This window comes from Crocuta crocuta, unplaced genomic scaffold (genome assembly GCF_008692635.1).
Source record: "Crocuta crocuta isolate KB4526 unplaced genomic scaffold, BGI_CrCroc_1.0 scaffold30, whole genome shotgun sequence".
In the NCBI taxonomy this organism is placed as follows: Eukaryota; Metazoa; Chordata; class Mammalia; order Carnivora; family Hyaenidae; genus Crocuta; species Crocuta crocuta.
In genome coordinates this window covers 14,321,077-14,333,633 of record NW_027528345.1, presented here as the reverse complement: position 1 = coordinate 14,333,633, position 12,557 = coordinate 14,321,077, and the positions used below count along the sequence as shown (strand labels likewise).

At 57.0% G+C, this 12,557-nt stretch overlaps 2 protein-coding genes across 3 annotated transcripts in view; one reads left to right on the top strand and one right to left on the bottom strand.

The window, feature by feature from the left end:
- The first annotated feature begins 7 nt into the window (after positions 1–7).
- On the top strand, positions 8–8,114 carry PPP1R1A (protein phosphatase 1 regulatory inhibitor subunit 1A). Its single transcript, XM_077753638.1, has 7 exons — positions 8–139; positions 3,899–3,959; positions 5,007–5,044; positions 5,371–5,434; positions 6,020–6,175; positions 7,087–7,193; positions 7,984–8,114. The coding sequence occupies exons 1-7, from the start codon at positions 56–58 to the stop codon at positions 7,987–7,989; spliced, it is 516 nt and encodes a 171-aa protein (XP_077609764.1). The 5' UTR covers positions 8–55; the 3' UTR covers positions 7,990–8,114.
- A 1,068-nt stretch (positions 8,115–9,182) lies between these two features.
- PDE1B (phosphodiesterase 1B) overlaps positions 9,183–12,557 on the bottom strand; it is a 32,243-nt gene continuing 28,868 nt past the window's right edge. For both annotated transcript variants that reach the window (XM_077753533.1, XM_077753532.1), the window contains 4 exons: positions 12,332–12,440; positions 11,726–11,856; positions 11,097–11,216; positions 9,183–10,584 (listed from right to left, as the gene is read on the bottom strand). In XM_077753533.1, coding sequence (XP_077609659.1) covers positions 11,113–11,216; positions 11,726–11,856; positions 12,332–12,440 — 344 coding nt within the window. In that variant the 3' untranslated portion in view covers positions 9,183–10,584; positions 11,097–11,112. The remainder of the gene's footprint in view (positions 10,585–11,096; positions 11,217–11,725; positions 11,857–12,331; positions 12,441–12,557) is intronic.

Below are 12,557 nucleotides of genomic sequence, written 5' to 3'. Positions count from 1 at the left end.
TGCCTTCCTTCCCTCCAGCCCCTGCAGCGCCGGCCCCGCGGCCGCCGCCCCAGCCATGGAGCAAGACAACAGCCCCCGGAAGATCCAGTTCACGGTCCCGCTGCTGGAGCCGCACCTTGACCCCGAGGCAGCGGAGCAGGTGCGGAGCCGGGCGGGGTGGCCGGGGACTCGCCCGGCCAAGAACAACGGACCCCCTGGGTCGTGGGATCTGGGAAACCGGCTTCGTCCGCCCTTGGCAGTGCGCCCCTGGGAGGGCGACCGAGCTCAGTTTGGGGAAGGGGGGGGTCCTCTATCCCCTCCCCCACAGTTGGAGCCACCTCTCCCTGTCAGTGCTGGCGCCTCCAATCGAAGCCTGTCCCCGCAGAGTCGCTCTCGGCGCCCCAGCCCTGGGGGAGGGGGCCTGCCTGAGGACACGACCCCTCCCCCCGTTGCCAGTCTTGCATCCCCTACGCCGTCAACCCCCACCAGAGTTTCTGAGCTCGGTGGGGGCGCCGAAGGGGACATGGCAGCCTTGCGGGAGGGGTCGGGGAAGGAGGAGGGGAACGGAGGGAGCCTGGTGCTGCTGAAAGGAGTTGAAGGAAGAGAAATAGCCCTCCCAACCCCTCCCCTAATTCAAGGCCACCTTGCGGGACTCCAGCGAGTGAGAACCAGAAGGAGCTGAGGGCAACTGATGAGAGGGCTGGGGCTTTGGGGAAACGGCTGCTTGGGTCTGCAGGCTGACGCTCCCCTCTTCTGCAAGTCTGGACACGTGGGTCCTTATTCCCAACTCCTGCCCTTTGGAGCAGAGAGTGGGGGGGGCCTGGAGAGAATGGCACTGGGAAGCCAGAGGTGGGGGATCCCTGGGAGCAGGGTGCAAGGGGCTCCCTAAACAAGGGAGCAGCACTGCGCTGGCCTTGGCTCAAGGGGTGGGAGTCCAGGGCCGTGGCCCAGCCCCGGGCCTGGCCTATTTTTAGCTCAGAGCAGCCTGGCAGAGGCGGCAGTGGATGAGACTGTGTGAGCAAGTGCGTGTCGCCGGGAGAGTGAGCATGTGTGTGGACAGGGTGACCACCCGTGGTCACTACTACCGCCCATTTGCCAAATATTTGCTCGTTTGCTCATTGCTCCATATCCTTTTGTGTCCTCTGTCCATCTGCCTGGACGTCCCTGTTCCTAAAGCGTACCCATCGGCCACAAGGTCAGTTCCCCATGTCCCCCATCCAGCCGCCAGGGCTCTGGTGGGGCCTCCCCACCCGACAGCACCCTGTGACCTCCTGGGATGGGCTGGAGAAAGTGTTCTCCGTGCTGCTCCAGCTGTTTGGTAGAATAAAGTCGAGGAGTGAAGGGAAGGGTAGGTGTACACACTCGCCCTGCAACTTCAGCTTCCCAAAGTGTGGGGCGGGGTTAGGAACGGGCTCTGTCCTCTCCCTGGCCTGGGGGGAGCCGCCTCTCAGAGGGCTAAGGTGTGACAGCAGGATGGACTGTGGTGAGGCCTCAAGCCCTGTGTGGATGAAGAGGGTGGAGTGTACCCCTTCCTCCCCACCCCCACCCCAGGAATCGGGGGCAAGGCCGTTATGCCTGGAGGCAAGGGCTTAGCTAAGATCCCTCGGACCCAGAAAAACAGGCCCATGAGTATGGGTTAGGGGGGTTAGGGGCAAGCTTCCAAGGACTGCCTTCCACTGGCACAGACAGGCCTCCCTGCCCGACACCTGCATGTGTTTGGTGTTAGAGAAGGCAGGTGTCGGTGTGCGTTGGGAGGGGGTGGGGATAGGCCAGCTGGTTCAGGGGTCCGGGGACAGAGGAGGAGAAGACGGTGCTAAGGAGCCAGAGGGAAAAAGAGAGAGGTGGGACTGCCGCCCGCTTTTCTCTGATCTTCAGAAATTGGTGTTCTGTCCACTAGACCCGAAATTCTACCTGCCGTCTCACCTCACCCCTTCTTGCTGTGTCGTCCAAGTGTGTTACCCAGGCAAAAAGCTCCAGGCGGGGCAGGAGCGCCTAATCCGGACTGCCGCGGGAGAGCAAAAGGGGTTAGAAGCTAGGAGTTACGAAGCACAGAGGGGCAGGGGACGGAGGGGTGCCCATGGCCACTAGGTGTTGGGCGCGACTGGCTTGGCAATAAATCAGAGGCAAAGGCACAAAGTATCCTTGAGCACTCAGAATTTGGATAGGTGCAAGAAAAAGAAGAACAACCGAGCATCTATTCATTTCCTAGGAGTTCAGGTGTCTGGGAGGTACTCCAGGAAGCCTGACTTTACTCCCTTCTTTGATATCTCTAGGACATCAAAATTGTCAAAGACTCTGAGCACCTAGAGATCATGTCCAAGGCAAGGACACTGGTGGAGGAAGGGACCTGTCCAACATCACAGAGCCCTGGTGTCCTCTCAAAAGCCCTCCCTGGCATACTTGCGGTCTCCTTCTCGGACTCCCAACTTCCGCTGACACCCCCACCCTCTCCCTGTCTCTCTGACTCTTCCACAGCCACCATGTCCCCTCTGCCTGCAGCAGGAGTGAAAGAAAGCGGAGTCCCCTCCTAGGAAAGGATGGCCCTCACCCCACATTCGTGAGGAACATGGGCCTGCCTGCTGGTGTCCAGCACATCTACACTAGGCATGACCAGACAGACTCACAGCTCATGTTTGTGTAGTGCATATGAGTGTGCACATTCACTGCGCGCACACACACACACACACACACACACACACACACACAGGACCAGTACTGCCAGAGACCTTTAAATGTCACCCAAAATAGATGCCACTGGATTTTCCAGAGAAAACCGTGACCTTTATCCCCAAAAGACCCCCCATTTTGTGTCTTTCATTTCTTTAGGGAGAATCCGCCTCTCAGACTAAGGCTGTAGTCTTAGTCTGACTGTACCTCTTGCTAAGGCTGACACCCGTTTTCTGAGCATGGAGAGGGGCAGGCGTCTTACCACCCCCATCCCCAGTGGTAGTGGTACTAAATAATGGACACAGACAGATAGGAATTCGGTCCTTCAGTGTCCTCGCCCTACCGCGCTCAGCCCGGGATAATCTTAGCCCCTTTCCCAGCCCTTTCGCTGTCCCTCCCCTCTGCTGCCCTGGAGGTTGCTGTAGGGATTCCAGCCCCATGAGCCCCGTCACTTCCAAGCCTCAAAACCCTCCAGAGAAAGGAAAAAACCTACATGTCCCAAGAGTCCTTGGACTGATTGCAACAACAATCAACTTTATTGGCAGCCTGGCGAGGAAGAACAGCGGTGGGCAGAGGGGCTCACAGGCCCCGCAGTCAATCAGCTTTTATGTGTTAATTTCTTAGAATGGGACCTTGGGACCCAGGAGATGATTTTTCGGGTAACTTTAGGCCCCCCGCTAGGGTCCTGCCTGCATTTATTTACCCCTGATGAGGATCTGTCCAGACCACACTTCCTGACAAATTAGAAAGGCCGTGTGTCCGAGGGTAGGGAGGACTTCAGGGAATGAGGGGCATGGGTAGGGGAATGTCCACGCAGACCTACCTTCCTGGGGCTGAGCGGTGCTCCCCACAGACGCCAGTGCACGAAAGGTTAATGCCTGTTTGGGGCGGTGGGCTGGAAGGTCGGGGGAAAGAAAGGCCTTGTGCCCTGTCAGCTTATTTCTGACCATTGATCAGGGTGGACGGAAGGACAGCAAGCCAGAGATCAATGCGTCTGAGCAGATATAGCTGCTGAGCTGGAGAGCTGGGGAGATGCAGAAACGGAAAGGGGAGTGGGGGATGGACAGAGTGGGGGTGATCTTTTGGGTCCCTAAGGGAAAGGGATGGGCCCAAGAATGCCCACCCTGGGACTTGAGGCTCCGCATAATGTGGTCATTTTGGAGGCATGTTAAGCGGGCAGCCTGGAGTCTGTTGCTGAGTGGTGCTGGGTGGGGCTTTGAGACTGCCACGTGCACTTGACCTCTCCCCTCAGATTCGGAGGCGCCGCCCCACTCCTGCCACCCTCGTGCTGACCAGTGACCAGTCATCCCCAGGTAACCCCGGGGATGGGTCGCTGAAGGGGAGTGGGCCTGCCGAGGGGTCCAGTGAGAGAAGGCGGGCGCTGGCTGGGAGAAAGGCAGATCTAAGGAGTCGGAGAGTGGCTTAGTCCCAGGGTGGGGAAGGAAAGTGGTGGCCAGATTAGCAGGATTTCCTTTGCTTTGGAAAGACTGAGCCTTGCGGAGCCGGAGCCGTGGGGAAGGGGAGGGAAAGCACCTGGCTCCTCAGCCCCCCAGGAATTGGGGTGGTCAACTAACTGAGTGCTGGTTGCTGCGGCAACAGCCTTCCAGGTTTCTCCAGCAACTGAGACGCGGCCCCCACCCCCAGAGGCAGTGACAGCTGTGAGGGGGAGGGACCGCCTCCATCAGCTATCCTCACAGCCCCCAGAGGGGAAGGGGAAGGTTAGACACAGCTCAGGGAGCAGCTGGCATGCTGCTCACCAGTGTCCCCAGCAAGGTCTGGGGAGAGAACAAGGTCTTTGGGAATGTCAGGGAACTCGATGGGACAGTGGGAGAGAGGTGGCCATGCTAAGAAGCCATACGGAGTTCTGGATGCCAGAGGCTCCCGCTTGCCCCCAACTGCCAGAATGGATTGTACCGCCCTGAGCAGGGTAAACTTGCTCCTCTTTATCTGGTATTCCTTCCCGTGCACGGTTCAGTTCGGAACCTGGGGCCGGGGCAATGGGTTGGAGGAGAAAGAGACATGGATACTTCAAGGAGAGGAAAAGAGCAAAAAGGCCACACAGATCCTACTTCAGGAACCTTCAGGTCTGAGGCGAGGATGTAGATACAAGATGGTCCACGGGGTCAAGGACAAGGCTACGTTCAGGGAAGAAAGCGGGGCAGGAGGAAGCTGAAGGGAGCAGGGGCAGCCATCAAGGCCAACTTCCTAGAAGCAGATGTAAGGGACAGATCCGGAAGGAGGTGATGGCTGAGGCTCCTCCCCTTGGGAAGCCAGCTCTGTCGGGATGCACGCCCCACCCCCCAGCCCCCAACCCTGGCTTTTCGGTCCTCTTCACTTTCTCCTTTCCCTGTTCCCCTCAGAGATAGATGAAGACCGGATCCCCAACCCGCTTCTCAAGGTGAGCTGGTCCCTCTCGCTCAGCCCAGCCCAAAGACTCATTAGGGGATTATTCGTCAGACCCTCCAATCTGTAGGGCCTCTTGGCTCCCCCTTCTCTGCAACCCTCCCAGCGAGCATGAGTGGACACACCCTCACACCATATCCCCCATACTCAGTCTCTTTGCTCATTGTGGGGTCGGGGGCAAGGGGGTGGTTGCTGGGAAGCAGGAATCTTCTCCACCACTTTCTGAAGCCCACACCGACCCCCAATCTTGAGTCCAAAGCCCGGCAAGGCACAGAAGGGGGGGCGCGGCCGGACCCCACCTGTGCTCTGTGTCCTTCACAGTCCACTTTGTCCATGTCTCCACGGCAACGGAAGAAGGTGACGAGGACCACACCCACAATGAAAGGTTAGGAAGACCCTTCCCATCCTTTTCTTCCCCCCCTGTGTCTGAGGCTGAGCAGCGGACCTAATGACCCCTTTGCAGGGAGCCCTTGGGAAGCCTTGAAACCCGCCTCTGTTACAGTTGAATTGTTGCTAGACAGTCTGGGCTGGGCTCCAGCGTTGCCTCCCACTAGCTGGGTGGCCTGGCAGAACCTGGTTAACCTACCAAGTCCTGAGCACCACCTCACTACGGCAGTTAAATAAACTATGCAGTGCTCTCCACATAGAAGGCACTCAAATACTTCTTGAATCTAAACGGAGTCTTTTCTTTTACCCTGAGTATCCCAGCAAGTTAGGAGGGTGTTTTCTTCCTGAAGGCCCTGCCCCTCCCCTCCCTGACTTTTGAAGGAAGTAGGCTTCATGGTCTAACTTTTGGCCCTCCTTAGTGCCCAGCGCCTATCTTTCCCCACCCCCACCCCCCGTTCAGACCTCAGGGGATGGAAATGTCACACAAGCAATGTCTGATGGCCCTTCAGCAGGGCCGTTGCATGTGAGGGGCCACAGAAGAGACTCTGGGCAGTCACGTCCCTCCCTTTCTCTGTGCCGCCAGAGCTCCAGATGATGGTTGAACATCACCTGGGGCAACAGCAGCAGGGAGAGGAACCTGAGGGAGCCGCCGAGAGCACAGGGACCCAGGAGTCCTGCCCACCTGGGATCACAGACACAGAAGCGGAGTTAAGGCTGGGCGCTTCTGGGAAAGCACAAAGTACGTTCAGGCTGGGGAGGGACTGGCCCAGGAGGAGGCAGACCTTCCCCATGCTGGGGAGGGGTCTAATAGTAGCCAGAAACTGTCCTGAGAGTATGGATATGTTTGGAGGTATTCCATGTATTTGCATCTCCTCCCTCTTCCTTCCTGAATGTCCACAAACCCTCCCAATGGGGGCTGCAGAGCTCCCTGCTGTGCGGAGGGAGAAAGCCCACCATGGTAGGACCAGCGCACACCAGCTAGAATCCCCCTCACTTCCCCAGCCCAGAAAGGCCTCCGGCAACTCCCTTAACCTCAGTCTGTAAAAGGATAACAATGATGCCCATCACATTGGGCCGTTTGTGAAAATTACATGAGACCGGTTCTTAGCTCAGCAGCTGACACATGCAAAGCATGCAATAAATGGAAGCTGCTGGTAGTGCTCTTAATGCATCTCCACAGTCCCTCATCCTAGGTGGGATTCCAGAATCCAGAGCTTTTCCAGTTCTATGAAGGTGACATAGATACAGATATACCGATATTATGTAATACCCCCCAACTGAGCACCCTGTAATCAAACACCTGAATATTTCTGCAGTGAAATGAATGGTCCCACCAAATGGGATAAAGACTAAAAACAGACCCGTATCAGTTCACGTCCGACTTTGCCAAACTGTACCCAAACTTTTTTTTTAACTTTCCTTTGAAGGTTTTTTTTTTTTTTCAATTTCTGATTGCAAATTTACACAACGAACCTGTAGTAATAGTTGTGATTAAAGAAAACGCCGCCGGGCTTGTCCGATTGCCCCCAGCCCGGTCTTGGGCCCCTCTCAGGGGTCACTGGAGTATAGGATGGGGTAAGAGGAGCAGATCCCTCTCCAAGCTTTCATGAATGCTGCCTCTCCCTCCCGCCACCCCTTTTCCGTCCTTAGAGCCTGCAGAATCCATCCCTAAAGCTCAGGAGAGGGGCAGTGAGAAACGCAGCACAGAGGAACCCACAACCCATATACCACCATTGGATTCGCAGGGAGCCAACGCGGTAAGAGCCTAGGGCTGGGCTGCCTGATCTGCAGGGGAGCAGGCTGTGTAGATGAGGGCAGGGACTAAGATCTGGAATCAGGGAAAGGGGGAACAGAGGACCAGCTTCAGTCACTTGAAGAGCTATTGTCTAAGGCAAGAAGATTTGGGGACATTATGTACCTGTGCACAGAGAGAAGTGGGATTAAGCTGCAGGAGGAAGGACTGAGGTTAGACTCTGTATTAGGGTTTCTTTTTCTTTTTTTTTTTAAATTTTTTAAAATGTTTTATTTATTTCTAGGAGAGAGAGAGCGCGCGCGAGCAGGGGAGAGTCAGAGAGAGAGGGAGTCACAGACTGAAACAGGCTCCAGGCTCTGAGCTGGCAGTCAGCACAGAGCCCGACGCGGGGCTCGAACCCACGAACCGCGAGACCATGACCTAAGCGAAAGTCGGACGCTTAACCGACTAAGCCACCCAGGCGCCCCTGTATTAGGGTTTCTGACTCCTCCAGTGGGTGATGAAGTAGACCATGGACTTTCTGAGAAAGGGCCTTTGGAAACGAAAGGGAGATGCTCATGTCCAGGCAGGGTGAGCAGTGGCCCTGCCTGGAGTGGAGGCATTGATGAAGTAGCCTCATGGGCTTTGATTTTACAGTCCTCCCTCCCCCACCCCTGCATAGGCTGGGCAAGCGTGGGGACTGGCGTCAGACATCAGAGGTTAGATGCTTGAGGCTGGGCAGACCAGTAGGGGTGGGGACAGTGGGACCTCCGGTCTCTCACTCGCCCTCTCTTTCTGCCCCTCCCCCACAACAGGTCTGAGAGTGAAGGAGGTATCCTGGAGTCAAGACCGCAGTTGGGATGCATGGACACTGGATTTGTTTCTTATTCTTCACTTTTGGGAAAAATCTCCTGTTTTTAAAAAGTGATAAATTTGGTGTTAGGTCCTTGGCATTTTCCTTCTTTCCCAACTTAGAGGACCCCTTCTTCCTCCCTTCTTGTCGTGCCCTCTCTACAACCCCCTGCTCTTCTGCCCAGCAGCCTCTGGAGACGAAGAAACAGGGAAGCTGGGCAGGAGCCTTAGAAGGGGTTGGGTTGGAGGGAGTTCTTCCCCAATCCTGCCCTTACTTGCTGGGGGTACAGACAGGTGGAAGGACTAACTTCCAGGGGACCAAGAAGGAAGGAAGGGTCTGGGTTCTCTTTTCTTAATTGCGGAAAGGATGCAGCCACCTGGCAGGGCTGCCCTGCCGCTGTGAGACTTGGGCTTTCTAAGGCCTGTCCAGCGGGGACTGTGCTGTGGCCGCCACCTGCTGGGCAGGAGGCGGAACTGCACCCTGGCTCTTGGCCCACAGGGAAGAGGTGTGGTGTGGTGTGGTGTGGTGTGGTGTGGTGTGGTGTGGTGTGGTGTGGTGTGGTGTGGTGTGGTGTGGTGTGGTGTGGTGTGGTGTGGTGTTGTGTTGTCTTGTGTTGTGTTGTGTGGATGCCTTTGCCTGTCCTCCAAACCTTAGTGATTCCCACACTCCCGGATGGGTTCCCTCCTCCAGCTATGAGGAGACCACAACCCCTTACTCCAACCCGTTAGCAAAGATGAGTTGGGAACACAGTGGCTACGAACAAAGAGGCCTCTGCTGGGCACAGGAAAGACTCTCTCTCCCATGTCCTAAACACCGAGGAGGCAGGGCAAAAGGCAAAAGCCAGCACAGGTGAAGAAACTTCCATAGTCAGGCCTCCCCGGGCCATTGCTTTTGTCTTTCCGGGGAGAGGGGAGAGGGGAGGAGGGAAGGCAAGATTCGCCCTTCCTTACTGAAGAAGCACTTTGATGGAGAGAAAAAGAACCTGAGTGTAAGTCCCCACATCTGCCATTCCTACCGTGTGCTCTCAGGCAAGACCCCAGCTTGCCCACCTACACGTAAGACAGGGAGAGCACCACACCAGGGTTTTCTCGAGCTTGCAGAGTCCGTGTGTGTGAAGATGTCCGGTGGACTTCCACCCTGTGAACACCAAACACAGCCAGGCCTGGTCTCCCTTCTTTATTGATCTCTGGCTATAGCAGGGTTCTGGGAGACCAAGGGCAGGGGTGAGTCACATGCGTCTCTGCCCCACTCGGGGTGGGGTAGGAGGGATGAGTGTCAGGGTGGCAGGTCTAAGAGACCATGGATATGGAGTTCACACGAACAGGGCCCACTGTACAAATGCATGGTTGGTATTTACAAGAAAGGAGGAGGGCAGTCACGTGGACTTGGGCCTTTCCTGGGACAAGGCGGCTCAAGGAGCCTGAAGAGAGGAAGGGGCCTGGCTGGGCTCTCTTCAGGGGACACATAGCAGCAGCCCTGAGTCCCTCCCATCTGCCTTCTGCCACCCACCCCCCACTTGTCCCGGGGATGGGGTCTCTCGGTGTCTGCAGCTGGCTGGGCAGGTGCCGGAAGGGGGAGGGAGAGAAGGGACCCTCTCTGTTTGCAGTGCAGGATTACTGGATTATACATCACCCTCCCATGCACCCTTGACCCCAACCCGGCTGGTCTCTCCTGCCTGTGCTCCTAAGACGCATCCTAAAGGTGCTTTGCTGGGGAAACCTCAAAGCACTTTACAGACATTGGTCGGATGGGGAGCCTCCGGGCCCCAGGGGAGGGGAAGGAGGCAGAGGGCTCAGGACAGCCAGGGTAGGTGATAAGCCCCAGGGGCCTAGACCAATCCCAAGTTCTTGAGGACCCCAGGAAAGGCCGCCTCTTTCCCCCCGGTCGACATTTCAGAATGGGAGGGAAGGGAGGATGGGGGCGTGGGGGGGGCTGGGGATGGCGCTGAAGCAGTGTAGGTCTGGGGCAAAGAGGATATTCCCCCTCATTCCCAGGCCCTAGAAAGGAACCATGCCCTGAAGGAGCCCACTCCCCTCTTCGCACATGGGGGCTCTGAAAACCCCCAGCTTCCTATCCTCATCCAGCCCTTCCCAGGGGAGGAAAAGGGGGACCCAGACCTGCCAGCTAAGATCTGGGGGGGGCTGAGGGAACCCCCCAAAATGTATTGCTTAGAAACTTGGAGGCAAAAAGGATGGGGGAGGGCTTGGGGGCTGGCATCTCTGACCCTCCCCTCTGGGCCCTGGGAGGCCTCCAAGAAGCTCCCCTCCCCCAGCCAGCCATCTGGCCACAGAGGTGGGGGGAGGGGAGGAGTCCAGAGGCAGGGGGATGGGCACAGTGACCATTGGGACCCTAAAGTTCCCCAGTCTCGCTGCTGGGAAATTAAAGTGCTCGCCAATGGGTGTCGGGTGGGGAGGGGCCCTTCCCCCAACCCCACAATCTCTGGCATTTGGCCTTCGGGTGGGTTGTCTGGTCCTCAACCTCCATGCTCCCTTGGAGCGGATAAGGGAGTCGGTCCCGATGGATGGTGCTGATGACATCGAATACTCTGGACTCACTTGGGGACCTGGGAAAGAGGGAGAGGTCTCAGGGCTCTGCTCTTTGCCTTGTCTCCAGCCTGACTTAACCTTCTCCAAGTCCCCCTGCTCAGTCCCATAGACGGTCAGGCACAAAACACCCTGCAGAGGGTGCCCAGCCAAGGGGGTGGTGCTGGGGGGCGGTTATCCACCTCACAGAATCCTGCGCCCTGACCGGGTCTTATTCCTGAACCCTCTCAAAGGTGCTATAAGAGGCTGGCTGTAGTCTTGCTCAGGCCCTCCCTGTTCCGAGAAGCTTCCTCCTTCCTTCCCACAGGGACTGCACCGAGGGAATGGAAAAAAGTCCTTGCTTCCCAACTCACCCCCTGGCTCAGTTCTGTGTTCACTTCTTCCATGTTCCTTCCTGGGAAGGGAGGGAGAACTTCACATCCACTGAACCCCGGAGGAACCTTCAAAGGCACCATGCTGGACACCCAGCTCCAGGACTTCCCTACTCCCTATGGAATCTCGAGACCCTTCCCCCTCTACCACACAGGCTCACCTGGGCCAGTCCCAGGCTAGTCCAGATTCCCATTCTGGTTGTGTTCCTCTTCGGCAGGGGAGGGGAGGGCTTCTTCCTCACAAGGGGACAGTTCGTCAATGGACATCTGGTTGGTGACGCCTGCGGGGGACATTTAGGAAGTCAGGACCAGACCAAGAAATACTTTTCCCCAGAACCCAAGGAATATGTAGAGAAAAGTGAAGGATGCTCGTGCATCCTCCCACCTTCAAGATGAACTCTACTCAACCCATGCCAACCTAGGGAGAGCCTCTCCAGCCTTGCCAAAATTCACAACCCTCAACTCACACATAAAGGAAGAGATTTCCCAGCCAACGCCATCGAGTTACCCAAATCTACCAGGGTGCCATTTGCACACCACCGTATGCATGGGGTCCCTCGGGTTGTGGGATATGGCTGTTCTATCTTCTTTCCTGTCCCCGTCCTAGACTGATCCAGGCCAATCGGCCAAACAGTCTTTCCTGTAATCTAACTTTAGTCTGATTGGCTCCAGTCTCAACTCTGGCAGTCAGACCAAGGGGTGCTCCAGGGGCTTATGGAAAACAGACCTGCTCCTGCTCCATCCGCCACCCTCCCCACAAGGCCTCATCCCTGCTTCCAACGGCACCCACCACTTGCCGCCCGTTCCTTCCATTTCTGCTTGTTCTCCTGAATGTATTTGGTCCAGGTAGAGCGGAAGCTGACCACATCAGGGTTGGGGTCTCCCACTTCCACATCCAGAGAAGGCTGGCGCCACTGGAAGCTAAAGGAGACCCCCCCCCCACCTCCAGAGGTGAGACCCAGCCCACTCCAGAGCTGCCTGCCGCAGCCCTCAGAGTGGAGGGGGTGGAAGACCAGGCGGAGACTTAGAGAGATTTATCCTTCTCCCCCTTCACCTCTGCAAGGTACCCTCAAGTTCCTGGCCCTCTGCCCTGAATTTCACACCTCCCTCTCCACACCTTCCCTCCTACTAGAAGGAAAATATAAACAAGATTAGCAGAAAGGCAATAAAGACAGAGCTAATGGAAGAAGCAAAAATTGGTGGAGGGGATCACAGGTGCGGGCCACACCCTTCTGGTCTCATCCTTCTACGCCTGTGTGTGCCATGCAGGAGAGAGACTCCCAAGTTCTGAGTAGCCTGCTTCTCCACCAGCCCCTGTACCTCCTCCCGGTCTTCTCTGTGAGGCCCTCTTCCCTCCCCCAGAAGCAGGAGACCCAGCTACCCCAGCAGCCCTCACCTGGGCTGGTTTTTAGACTTGGAGTCGTCATCCGCCAGGGGCTGGACGCTCTTCTCAGCCACATCGGTCAGCACAGAGAAGGTGGGCTCCACGATGAAGTCAATGAAGCCTGCAGAGAAGGGGGAGCAGGATGGAGAGGCCTCACCTGGAGGGCTGGGCAGAGGACGTGGCCCGCGAGGCTGGCGCCCCCTGCTGCCTGGAAAATGGGGTCGCCCACGGCTGAAGG